This window comes from Eupeodes corollae, chromosome 1 (genome assembly GCF_945859685.1).
Source record: "Eupeodes corollae chromosome 1, idEupCoro1.1, whole genome shotgun sequence".
NCBI lineage: Eukaryota > Metazoa > Arthropoda > Insecta > Diptera > Syrphidae > Eupeodes > Eupeodes corollae.
The window spans coordinates 251,875,088-251,889,257 of NC_079147.1; the positions used below are offsets into that span (position 1 = coordinate 251,875,088).

The 14,170-nt window shown below is 32.6% G+C and overlaps 1 protein-coding gene across 4 annotated transcripts in view; it reads right to left on the minus strand.

Annotated features, from left to right (window-relative positions):
- Window positions 1–14,170, minus strand: part of LOC129938372 (E3 ubiquitin-protein ligase goliath) — an 86,006-nt gene that overhangs the window by 13,960 nt on the left and 57,876 nt on the right. For 3 of the 4 annotated variants that reach the window (XM_056045880.1, XM_056045879.1, XM_056045882.1), the window contains 2 exons: window positions 10,407–11,158; window positions 5,657–5,789 (listed from right to left, as the gene is read on the minus strand). In XM_056045880.1, coding sequence (XP_055901855.1) covers window positions 5,657–5,789; window positions 10,407–10,938 — 665 coding nt within the window. In that variant the 5' untranslated portion in view covers window positions 10,939–11,158. Of the gene's footprint in view, window positions 1–5,656; window positions 5,790–10,406; window positions 11,159–11,296; window positions 11,590–14,170 lie in introns of those variants that run through there. The other variant, XM_056045881.1, reaches the window with a different exon arrangement.

Below are 14,170 nucleotides of genomic sequence, written 5' to 3' on the forward strand. Positions count from 1 at the left end.
AAGCGTCGAGAAATGTCAAAATTTTCAATTTAACAAATCGGGCCGATTGGAAAAAGATTTCTATTTGAAGTAAATAATATTTTTTTCAAACGATATCTTGAAAACGGTTACATTTTTTGCGAAAATCGAATGTAAAACTTATATTAATATGTTCTTAATAACTGCATGATAAAAATATTTTTAAACTCAAATTGGCAAACTGTATTATACAAAATTAATTAAAAAACAGGTCTAACGATTTTCAAATACAAATATTTGAAAAATTAAGTTTTTTTTGAGGAATCCAATGAAATTTAAATTTTTAAAAACAAACTTTTTTTGCAGGTACATGTTTAAATCTTAAAAAATCGCAAAAGATCTTTTTTTTTTTAAATAATCATAATTTCATTTGAAAAAACTCCAAAAAAGTATATACAACACTATTATAGCACCAATTTTGTAATATTTGTATTTTTTTGAAAAATATATCAACTGTTTTTTTAATTTCATTTTTCAGTTAAAGACGGATATCTGTTTCAGATAGAAATGGAAATTTAGCCAGAATAAAAAATTAAAGCTGGTCCAGAAAATAAAATAATAAGTACTGCGTACAACTAACCTCGCTACTACCTAAAACCAGTAGTGTGCCCAAGAGGGGGTTGTAGACATATGTAACTGCTTACACCCTAATGCAGGAGGTTATTTTATATCTTCACATACATGTTAATGAATTTTGGTTCTCACTCCAATCCCCAAATTTGATGCCGTCTCTAAGACTAATAGTAATACCTTCAGATTTAAAAACTAGGCTAGCAAATGGCACATTTTCAATATTTCAATATTTTAATTGAAGAAAATACATCAGCAGTTATTTCAACTAACAAACTAACTTCTAACTTAACTCTCGAAAGCCCAAAATTTGTATTTTATATACTAAAAAATTTATGAACAAATAAAATCTACATAAAATATTATTCCAAATTGTGAAGTGAAGATAAAAGCATTAATTTATGAATTGGGTTAAATATCAAAAAATGTATCTTATAATTTTGAACAACAAATATAAACCTTAAAAAAATTGATAGAAAAAGTTTTTCATATCGAATATATTGATTCCGCGTCGGCTTAATAAAAAACAATCGCCTCTTTTTACATAATTTGTTTTCGAAATCAGTGACCTTTAATGAGAGATTAAAGATAAATATCTATTTTATATATAAAATTAAAAAAAGATATAAAATTTATAGTCAAATATTAAGAAATTCGATGAGAAGATTCCAAATATTTTCAGTGTATACACATAGATACTTACAGCATTGAAAAAAACTTAATTAAATATACTTATTTGTGCACAAGAATCAAATTCTTACAATAGAAAAAGCCTCTATTCATGATTTTTTTTTAAATCAAGCTTTATTTGTGTATTTTTATTTATGTTTCTTAAAATATTTCAAATACTCCAAATGTATACCTTTTATTTAAATTCCTAAAATGATTAATCTTATTAAAGCTCATTAAAAGATTCAAAGGATGAATATAAAAGTATTTCATGCTCTTTTTACCTAAGCTCATTTAATTTAGTAGATACTTACCCCACCACTCTCTAAAATTTATTCATTTTCTCATAATATTTAATCTATTGCACGTGACTTAACACAATTCCCAATCCCAATTCATGTCGAAGCTCGCAGAGTGCCATAATGAGTTAACCCATAATTGGGAAGGAGATTTTTCTTATGAACTCTTATACACATTAATTTAGGCTGGCAAAGGCATAGAAGCTCTCATAAAGAAATAAAATCACTTGAGTTAATTTAACCGAAAAGACTGATGGAAACAAGACATTTGATGCCTAAGACGATCCTCATCCTCTTTATTATAATAGACATACAAAACCGGCAAAAGCCCCACAAGATAAATTTAACATAAGAAGAAACACCTCGCATCTATAAATCTATCTTAATTTTTGAAGTATCTCATAAACGAAAAAGTATAGGCATTTTATTTCATTTTCGATCTGAGTTCATAATTAAAATAAAAATAAAACCGTTTTTAGAACGAAATCTCCAAATTTAGTAGACAGGTGTGATGGGAAAACTTTTCATAAAACAACAACTTATCGATCTACACGCGGCGTGGAGATGGTCGTTTTTATTCTACATCATATCGCGTGCCATAGACATAGAGTCATTCACTGACAGGACAGACAGAGAAGTTCGAACGTACGGTTTTCCGTGCGATGATAAAATCAGTGGACATCGACCTCATAATTATACGAGCTGCAACCTCTTTCATTGTCTATAACTTAATTAATTTGTTTGTACAGCTAACTCTGCACGCAGCTGACTAAAAATAGAACTGCCATAACAATTGCTGTAGAGTAAATGTAGTGTACAATGGGTGTTTTTTCAGTGGTATGGAACTTAAAGCTACTTTCACTGGTGGCCATTTTGTCAGCTGTCAAGGTAATTTGTTATTGGTTTGGTTTGACATTTCAACACCACCTTAGCAGCGATTTGTACGAAATTCACCCGAATTTGGTTTAGCAATGGATTTCGCACTTCTGGGTAAAAGGATACGTCAATAAACAAAAATGCAGTATTTGGAGTGATGAAAATCGCCAAGAGTTTGTTGAAGACACTTAAACATCCACAAAAAATTACTGTTTCTTGTGCTTATGAGTTAATAGAATGATTAGTCCGTAATTATTTAAAAAAAAATTATGGTGGCTAGAACTTTACAGGCGATGGTGGCAGCGAAAAAGCCATGATTACTGACTTTTTCGTTCATCAATTGAGAAACCATGATTTGGATGAGTTGTGGTGTGGTTTCAAAAAGACAGCGACAATGATGTCAAGTAGCTCGTGTCACATTTGATTTATTGAAGGAAACGTTTAGGAAGCGCATAGTTTTGAGCTGCGGACCGGTGAGTTGGCCTCCAAGATCGTGTGATTTAACGAAGCTGGACTATTTTTTGTAGAGATATGTGAAGTGGCTACCAGTTGATCTCGAAATTCACCGTATTTCAGTTGATACATATACTAACGTCCTCAAATTTCGCAAGAAATTATAAATAATTGGACCTCCACCCATGACGGCCATATGCCAGAAATCATATTTAACTTTCAATAGAAAGTCATTGTAACGGTCCAATTTGTCGAATTGAAAATTGTGACAATTCTCGACATTTCAAGGTCCCTAGTTTCGAAATAAAGGATTTTTAGAGAGATGTCTGTGCTTGCATGTGTACTTTCGTTCGTACGTAGCGAAATTTTTGTTCGTCGTCCATAGAACCAGTAGAATCGACTTCATATAAATTTTGTTGTACAGAAAATAGTGCAGAAAGATGCAGAAAGGGCTCTTTAAAAAGTTTCGCGGGTGTTTTTTACCACAGCCATTTAAAAAAAAGGTGAAAAATTCGGCTTACCCTAAATATCTGAAGAACCAATAACGTTAACGGTTTTTTATAAATCAAAAAAACTGAAAAAATATATGTACTTGCCACCTCAAATATTTTACGAACAAAAAATGATTTAATCTCCAAAATAATTGCATACAAAAAACAGTAACGTTTTTGACATGTGGCCAAATTTTTGGAAAAATCCAAATGTATAAAAAACAAAAACAAAAAAATTTGTTTTACTTAAATGTCTTTTCAAATCTTTGTGATTTTGGCTTCAAACTTTTTTCTTATAAAAAATTTTGTTTTCAATATTCGGTAAAACTTTAAGAAAAATCGAATGATACTTGATACTTGATTCGAAAAAATGATTTTCGACTCAAGTATCTCTTACAAAGTTTGAGATATTGGCTTCAAATTTAATTCAGTAAAATCCATACAAAAATCGAGTTGACAATTTTTAACAAAAAAAAAAAATATTACTAAAAGTTGGTAAAAATTAACTCTCGACTAAAATATCTTTTCAAAAAAGTGGCTGGGATGCAACCCACACTGATAACTTCCCATCCCGTCTGTCGATTTGTCTTGCTTAAAAGTTTGTCTGTATGTACTCGTATAAATTTTTACTAAATTTGCGTACTATTTTTTGTAGATTTTATTTTTTATGAAAAAACGGACTGTTGGATTTTTATATAAAAATTACTGAATATCGAAAACAATATTTTCTGTGAAATAAAAAAGTTTGAAGCCAATATTTTTAATTTTTGAATAGGTATTTGAGTCGATAGTAAAGTAATTGTTTTTTTGAGAGTTTTATTTTTTGTAAAAAAAAACTGTCAATTCAATTTTTTCAAAATTTTATATAATGTTAAAAACAATATTTCTTATAAAAAAATTAGTTTAAGCCCATTTTTCAAATTTTTGAAAAGCTATTTGAGCCGAAAGTAAATTTTTACCAAGTTTTAGTATTGTTCTTTTTTTTAGAGTTTTATTTCTTGTAAAAAAACTGTCAATTCGAATTTTTTAAAAATTTAACCAAATTTTGAAAACAATACTTTTTATAAGATAAAATAAGCTTGAAGCCAATATTTCAAATTTTTGAAAAGATGTTGGAGTCGAAAATCAATTTTTACCAATTTTTGCTAATTTTTTTAAAGTTTTTATTTTTTTGTAAAAAAACTGTCAATTCGATTGTTCTCAAAATTTTATCAGATGTCAAAAACTTTATTCTTCGTTGCACTAAAATGTTTTGGAGATGAAATCATATTTCAGTTATAAAATTTTGGGGGTGACACATTTTTTTCAGTTTTTTTGATTTACAGAAAACCGTTAAATGGATTTTTTTTTTCAAAAAATGTATCACGTTACAATATATTATTTAAAATTTAATTCAAGTCTCTAGCGTTTTTGGTTCGTAAGATATTTAGGGTTAACCAAAATGTTCACCTGTTTTTCAAACTGCTATTGTAAAAAAACCATCGACGAAATTTTCTTGAGAGCCCTTTCTGTATCTTTTTGCCTTATTATCTTCTGTTTCTTGAGCTACGTACAACGAAAAAATCGTCGCGAACGTACGGAGGTACGAAAATACGTACACACGCACGCACAGACATCTTTCTAAAAATCTTTTATTTCGACTCTAGGGACCTTGAAACGTCGAGAAATATCAAAATTTTTAATTTGACAAATCGGACCCATTTCAATAACTTCCTATGGGAAGTTAAAAATTATGTCTTCTAATGATTTTGTCTAATGAAAAATATTGTTTTCGACATCCAAATAATTTTTTATAAAAATCCAACAGTCATTTTTTTCATAAAAAATTAAAATCTATAAAAAAAATTTACGCAAATTTGGTAAAAAATTATGTTCGGTTCTCGATATCTCGTGAACAATAGACGTTATTGACTTCAAATTAATGACAATTATCTAATTCGTATTTGTTTATATAAGAAAGAATAACTTTTATGAAATGGACGCATCCTACGCTATACTGCCGATAGAGCCTTTTTTGACTTAACAAATTTTTAAAAAAGTCATGAAAAAATGGACCTCCAGCCATCACGGCCATATGCCAGAAGTCATTTTTAAATTATAATTCCAGAATACTATCTTTCGAAAAAAGTCAATTTTATGTCAATTTTAAATAAATCATCTTCTATACCACTAAAAAACACCCTTTACAAATGAACTAATAAACCATAACAATTATTATTGTTTCACTAATTGTTCATTACTTATTTATAAACTGTTTTATTATTGATGTGGCAAACTTACTTATTCAATGTATTTATCGGTCGAGTTCCACTTCTGCCCTTATTAATTGATGCCTTTATTTCGATTCCTTGGTCTAGGATGTCAGCCATGTGTTGGCCGATTTCCTGATAGGTCATAACAGCTGTGATGTTACCTGTCAAAATGCAAAAGAAACAAAAGTAAAAGTGAGATAAAGGAAATTATTCGCAACAGAAATTATTTCTATACAGAATAATTAAGACATAATTAAGTTGATAAATATTGATTAATAAATCACCCACTTCAAGTCCATCGAACTCGAACATCGAACCTCACCGCAAGCCCCGCCATTCACAACACCACCAAACCAACACGCTATCACCGTTCCTCCTTTAATATACAGTCATATAGTATGAATGATGGAACGGCTTTCATTGAAAGCCGCTGCTTCCGTCAATTTATTTAATTTAAGTGCTGGCGAAAACAAAAGTATATTTCGCATTTGGGATTGCGTTCAATAAATTGCAAATTAAAACGCGTATTTCTGTCAGTATGGCAGAGGCAGAGGCGGAGGTGGAGGCAGAGGTTGGCATGGAAGGAAGGAGGAATATTTTTTAATAAATAATAAAAGAAGAAACTTTCATAATAACGAGCTAGTGAGGAGGGTTGTTAGTTTGGATGAGGAATCACGCAATTTTAAACGTTAACACTTCCTTAACGAGAGATTTTTTTTTTCATGGTTTTAGAGAGAGAAAGGCGTGAGGTGGGGTGGACTAAAATAGCTTCTAACAAGACTCTTAAAGTAGCCCACGACTTCCATATCGTCGTAGTCGGTCGTTCGCTTGTCCGTTGTCGTCGTTAGTCACAGTCATTTACTAGGTTATAAGGTATTGACTGCGATGATGGCTAATTGAGAATTATGAGTAAGGTGTCGCAGGTGGTGGCATAGATTTATAGAAGCTTATGATGAATGTTTTCTAATAAAGAAATGAAAACGAGGCATTTCAGAGGATTGTATATATATTTGGTACTTTGATTGTTCTTTATTATATGAATGGTCTTACAGTAGATTTAGAAGCTCGTTATGATGAGTTATTATCGTGTTGGAAGTAATTATAATGAAATCTTCAATAATAACTACATATCTAACTACCTACATACGTAACATATGAATGTATCTTTAATATTTTTGCAGATTATGGTGACCTGAATTTTTTTGGTTTTGGAACAGGAAAGTCATTAGCAAAGTTATTTTTTTGTTCAGGTTTGAATTTTAAGAGTAGGTGAAAAGGAAATGGTGCTTCATTTATTTGTTTTTTTTTGTTTGTATTTTACAGATTGGCAGTTATCCAAATAAAGTTCAACAAGAGACAATGTGCTCGGTAAAAAGTCCATATTTTGTTAGGGTTTTCGAGCCACTGTTGTTGGCATTATATCTTTTTAAATCATCACAATGCACAAAAAACCAACAGAGTGATTTTCTCTTAAGCAGTAGATACTAGATTCAAATTGGTAGCACTGGCATTTCAAATCTGTCAATCTCAGCTGCCACTTAAAGTTTAATAATGAGAGTTGAATTACTGCCAATTCTTTTAATCGAACAACCTATTAAAATTATGAAAACTTAATACAAAAGAGCGGATTGGAATTTGAAATGACTTTTTGCTCGAAGTCGTCATAATTGACAGCCTACTAAAGTCTTCGGGAAAATCAGTAAAAAGATTATGAAAGCGTTACTAATAACGTTTGACATAATCGTGATGCATGCAATATTGTTGCTATTGATCCTAATGTACCAATTTTTTGGCGGTCACAGCAATTGAAAGTGCCGTATATATTCTTTTTGTCGGTTTGATTGAAGATCATGACTTAAGCGGTATATGATTCCAATAAGATAGGACAACAACATATTTTGGCAACTATGGAATTTGATACCATTAAATTTGATTCTATGGGCTTTCAAAAAAGGCCTTGTGTTCGACATCATATTATTGACAAACAAATTTGTACTGTTTTACATTAACTGGGGAGGGCTCGACTCTACTAAGGCATAACACGAGTTTTGAGACGTGTATCGAATAGCTTTGTGTGTCTGGTGAGTTTGGTTCTTTGTCTGTTTGCATGTGCGTCCTGTTTGCATGTGCGTCCTATCCTCGCACTGAAATCGTTATGATGGGCGATTTCAATGTACACAATTCTTTATGGCTTCAACATTCGGGTCACACAACACATGCGAGATGTTAAGAGGTTATTAGGGTCATTAAGCTAAGTTTCCGTTGTTTTAAAGCCAATCCAACTGAGTAAAACCGAAATAAGTTCAAGCAAGCCAGGAAGGCCTGTTGCGAGAAAGGCCTGCAAGCCAAATTCGACGGACAAACCTTTTTACATAACCAAAAATTACGGCAAAAAATATTGCAATGTTTCAAAGGCACAGCAAATGTTTGGTCATTTGTAAAAAAATATGAGGAATTCTTCCCCTTCCTCGGTTCCCACGCTCGTTGCCAATGACACTCCATTTGTTAGCTCTTTAGAGAAAGCTAATCTCTTAGCTAGGCAGTTCGCCGCCAATTCAACGCTGCCAGGGAGTGTTATGACTCTGTTTGTCCTCAAGCTCGTTAATAATTCTATGGGGCCAATCTTTTTTTGCACTTGTGCTGTACTGAGAGTCCTAAATGATCTTAACATACATAAATCCACTTGACCGGATGGTATCCCCGCTATTATTCTAAAGAGGTGTTCTTTCACATTTGCAAAACCACTGCGTAAGCTCTTTCATCTGTTCTAACCCTAAGGTCTCGTTCCGATCTGATGAAAAACCGCATTTGTCCAGCCTATCCCCAAAAAAAGTCGAATCTTCATCACCCTCCAATTACCGACCGATTACACTTACGTCCTTTTTTTCCAATGTCATGGAAACGATGATTAATTATCAGCTCAAGAAGTATGATGATCGAAAGCTTCTTAATGACCCACAATACGTTTTCGTAGCAATAGGTCCACTTGTGATCTCAAGTCTAAAAGCCACAAAATTATTACTAGTGTGCCTCAGGGCTCTGTTCTATCTCCAACACACTTTCTTATTTTTATTAATGATCTTTTGTTTGCAACTTCTAATTCAATACATTGTTTTGCTGACTTAGCTTTTCAAATTCGTTTTTAGAATCACATCCCTCTCTTTCGGATGTGGAACAGCAACGATAAAATATGATGAGCTCATTAAATTCCGACCTAAACAGCATTGTTCAATGGGGAATAACAAACCTCGTGAAGTTTAATGGTTCAAAAACTCAATACTGTCACTTGCAATCTTATATTGAACATCGTCGCAAAGTTTCTTGTCTCACTATTTTGTATCGTTATTTTAACGGTTTATGCTCTAGAGAAATATCCAGCTGCATTCCTCTCCTTAAACAGTTCAACCTTAATACTCGCGCTTTTAGGAATGCTCATCAGTATACTGTCGATCCCAACTTCGGTCGTACTGTCAAGTACAGATATGCTTTTTTTAGCCGTACTATTCGAATGTGGAATGCCTTACCACACTCTGTCTTTCCCAGCCATTGCAATAACCAGGAGCTCAAAACCAATGTGCTATGTGTGTTTATTGATACAATAATCTATTGATGTATTTATGAGAGTTATACTTGAGAGTTGTACGAATAGAGATTTTGTAAATTATACAACTTCGTTTAAGTAACCCTAAGAAGTTATCAGCATTTTTGGTGATGAAAAATACGCGAAAATGGGTTATAAGTTATGCACAGCAGTACAGCACATATCTAGAATTGAAAGCTGTTCAAATTTTAGTCTCCTCGATGCAGGTGCAAACTATTGCCAGTGGCAATTTAGACTTAAGCATCAATGGATAGCTTTAGGTTTTGAAAGCATTCAATTCTACGCTGTTTATAGTTTTCTACTGATCATAACTTTCAAGATGAGGGATTATCAAAAATGATGTAGGTTAACTTTGTTTTTTTTTTTATGTCAAACTCGATACCTTTTAATTACTCACATTTAAATACAAAAAAAATTGTTTTTAACCCTATAGGAGAAGGAATTCATCCATAACAAATGCACGTATTTTCATAAGCGTTGAAGAATGCCTTCCAGAGGGTTTCATGTTCAAAACAGCGGAATCTCCATAGTAGAATTTAAATCTCCAAAAAACCGCCAATTCCTACCAATCCCTTTTGTACTTGAAAATTCGTTATTTTTTTGGCTCATCTGGATTGCACTATTTTGTTTGATTTTGTACTTAAAAACGATCATTTTAGAATATCGATTTTACTTAAACAAATTTAAAAACCTTGGCCTTTATCTCTAAAACACTAAAAGCTATTTTACTACAAACATTGGCAGTCGAAATGTATTTTGTACCGAAAATAGAAATTGTGAATCAGTTAACCTGCCTAATATGATTTTCGTATTCGTTTCTCCCCTTAATATTTTCTCTTAGTAGAAACTGAGTTTCTACAACTCTAAATCATTTGCCCATGCCAATAAAACAGAGTACGCCCAAAGGCAGTAAAATGTGAAGCTCATATTTTTTTTCCAAGGAGGCAAAAGACATATATATTTTTATAGCCCAAAAAATATACGAATATCAATTTTCTAACTGTACATTTTGTTTTGCACAAAACAAGTTGCATATAGGCATGTTGCTTAAAATATTACACAATTTAATATTGTGTATTTTCAATGCCCCTGAATAACACGCCTACGGAAAATTACTTTTCTTCTTCCAAAAATCAATTAAAGAATACGTTTACTATATATGACAAGGATAACTTACGACTCTTGTCCTTGATCTGCATCTTCTCCAAATTCATCACCGGTCTGTCATTGAAAATAATAACTCCAACTGCTCCCTTTGCTGCAACATTCTTCACCTTATCCTCGAATGTACACTCCCCCCTCCGCACCAATGCTATCCATTGTTCCGTCGGGAAAGGATTCAAAAGTGTACCCATTATATCAGGATCACAAGCTTTGTCATTCCGCATGTCATTTCGATTCGTCACATGTACCAATAATCCTTTGACATTTAAAATCTTCCCCTCACCATACCGAGCCTTCTCTTCCGAAAAGCTCACAACTTGTTCGTCCTTATCCATGTACGTATAATTGAGATAGGCCAACGTATAAATATCAACGATAACACGTTCCTCAACATTTGGTATTGTGGCCGTAGATGAATTTATCGTTCGTAAATATTGCTCGAAGTCTTTGCTTACAGTTGACATTCCATAAACGACACGACGCTGATGGCCGGTGAATAGGATAACTAGACAAACGACTAAGAGCAGCAATTCCTTGGACTCCATCAGACTTTGTTTTTAATTTCTTTAAAGGTTTTTATTAAGTTTTAAGAGCTGCTGATGCTGCTGTTGCTCAGATACTGCTTAAGTGGTTTTTATAAAAAAAAAAAAAATATCTTTCAACTTCTTCTGCTGCTGCTGCTGTCGCTGCTTCGTTAACTTTGATGATATTCCAGTATGAAGCGCATTGAGCCCTGCATTTAGATTACGTTTCTGTTGAATAATTCTGAAAATAAAAATAAGAACAAATTGAAATTCAGTACATACTTTTATTTTATTAAGTAAATAAATGAGGTTGCACGATAAGTTCCATTATTTGAGCTTTCGTGTGAAGGGACCTTGGGACAGCAATAAAATAAAGTACCTTTAAGATAGAAAGTGCACGACCATTTTAATTACTCAATTGTTTAAGGAAGTACTAATGGAAAACTGACTATAACTTGGCACTAACTCAGGTTCTAAAGTTTGAACTTATCAATAGATTTTATAGGCAAACATTACATACAAAATATTACACATTTGACACAAAGTAAACAATTTTAATCGCCCTTCCGTGACTAATTTTGCGGGGTATCAAATTTTAATTTTGCTCGATTGCGCATTAAATTCTTACAATCTTAAATTTTGTATTTTTGTATTTGCCAGAAAGTCAAAATTGACAAGTAATTAAAAATCGAAAGTCAAAGTGAAATGAGTTCAAATTTAATATCAGATATTTTTTTAACGACTTTATGCAAAGTAAAGGTCAAAAAATGAAAGTAAACAAAAATATGTTAATGGTTTTTTTTCAAAGATCTCGGTGTAGGAGCGGTCAACATTCTCAAGAAAAAGATCATCACACTGAAAAACAAATCAAACTTGATTTTGTACATCTTATCAATCGGAACATGAACTTATAATACGTTAAGGGCCATTCCAAATGAAGTTTTTCTTCTTCTTCTTTTGCTGTTTCTTAATAAATAAAAAAACAAATGAGCATTTAAGTGCATGTCTATCAATAAAGTTGTTCTTTTCTTTCCATCATCACCGCGATTGATAAAAATGAAACAGAGATAAGAATTCAATTAGCCGGCTGAATGACATTGAACGCATATGATAAGGCAGTGCTGAAGCTGAGCTGATGAAGGTTGCTCGGTCGGTGGTGTTGTTTAGTCATCTTCACTATTGCTATGACAATATAACAGGAATAGGTAAGTTGCCTATGTTAACGGCACCGATACGCCTTATTAAGTTAAATAGTAAAATAATGGTGTTTGTTTTATATTTTTTTTTCTGAATGAATTATGATTATGACTTGGGGGTTTTTGAAGTAGGAACCTAAACTAGCTTTAACGAGTATTTGAGATTGAAGTGTTTGAACAATGTAAAAGGTGTTCTTCTTCTATTTCCTTCCACTTGTGGTTTTTGTTATTTAAATTGAGAAATGATAAAAAAAAGCAGCTGAAGGGAGAAACCAGATTGTGACTAAAAGTTTGATAGGTTATGTAAATTTAATTTCTACGAAGGTAAATGAAATATTGAAACAAAAAGTAGGTACTTTAAGGAAATAATAGTGGAAGTTTAGGTTTTGAATTCAGATCTTATTTTAAAATTGTATCATCATTAAACTCAAACGTTCCTAAAGCTCTAAAACTTTGCATTTGCTCGTAGATCAAGTATTTTCACTGAAATATTGGAGTTTAAATTCTTACTTTAAAATATGATTAATTAATGATAAAATCCCATTTTGGAACAGATACATTATTGAATTAAAATTTAAAAAGAAATGTTTTGAATTTTGCAATTTCAATGTAGACTTTTATCTTTGATTCAGCAAAAAAGTCTCTTAACTATTCATTTCTTAAATTCAAGTTTTTTTTTCTTGTTTCTACTTTTTTTTATAATTTACAGGCACTCAAGGGGTTATTAGTTCCCTTTATATGTTTATATTAAAACACAGTGCGAGCATTAGAAAAATATTGGTCTTAAAGTTCTGAACATCAAAATGGGAGGGAAAACAGAACTAGCAAAAGCATTTCACATTCTCGGTGTGCGATTTAAGAAAGAATCTCTATACTTGGCATTACGCCCGAAATTGAGCTCAAGGGTAAGGTGATGAGCACTCCTGGAAGTGCGAGTATTACGGCTGAATCGTTTAAGGGGTGGAATGCAACTGGCTAATTCTACAGAACATTGTTTGTAAAAATATCTATAAAACAACGAAAGGCATGAAACATTGCGACGGTGTTCTACCGATGCAAATGTTTCGATTATAGTTCTATCGCCTATCATTTTTAAAGCCCTTTTTTGTATTCTATCCAAGAGTTTAAACTTGTTTTAGGGGCACCTGCCAAGATATACGAATTATATTCAAGCTTTGGACGGATGAAGGCTTTGTAAATTACAGCCAGATCGACGGGGAGAAATTCTAAGCACCTGGCAGCATTTTTGGCAATATCAAATATATGATCGTTCCATAAAAGGTGATCTGTGATACACATACCAAGTACTGACAGTTGACAGTTTCTTGGATGCACTCATAGACAGTGTCATCGGGGGTGTGTTACGCTTTAACGACAGGAGACAGCATTGAGTTTTCGAAGCATTAAATTCTACACGGTTTTTGATTCCCCATTAGACAATGCTGTCAAGATCAGAATTCAATGAGCTTATCATACGCTACCGTTGAAGTTCCACATCCGAAGGACAAGGATGTGAATCTATAAACGAATATGAGAAGCTGAGGGTACTGTCGTCGGCGAAACAGTTTAATGGATTAGAAGTGACAGACAAAAGATCGTTTATGAGTATAAGGAAGAAAGTCGGAGACAAAACGGAGCCCTGGGGGACACCACCATTTTTTTTATGAATTTCAGACTGGAAACTTGTAATTAACGGTTAGAAAGGTAATTTATAGTCCAACGAAGAATCAATACCAAAAACACGCATTTTTGATAAGAGAGCTTGGGGCCAAACTCTATCAAATGCTTTTGAAAGCAATAATCTTACTTTCTCCAAAACGATGTAAAGATTTGTTCCACTGTTTGGTAAATTGAACCATGAGATCACCAGTGGACCTATTGCTACGAAAGCCATACTATCGGTCATTAAGAAGCTTCCGTTCTCCAAGATATTTCTTAAGCTGAAAATTAATCAGCGTTTCTATGACCTTAGAAAGAAGGAACGTTAGTGCAATTGGACGATAGTTTGAGAGGGAGGAGGATTCGCCTTTTTTAAAGACAGGCTGGACAAATGCAGT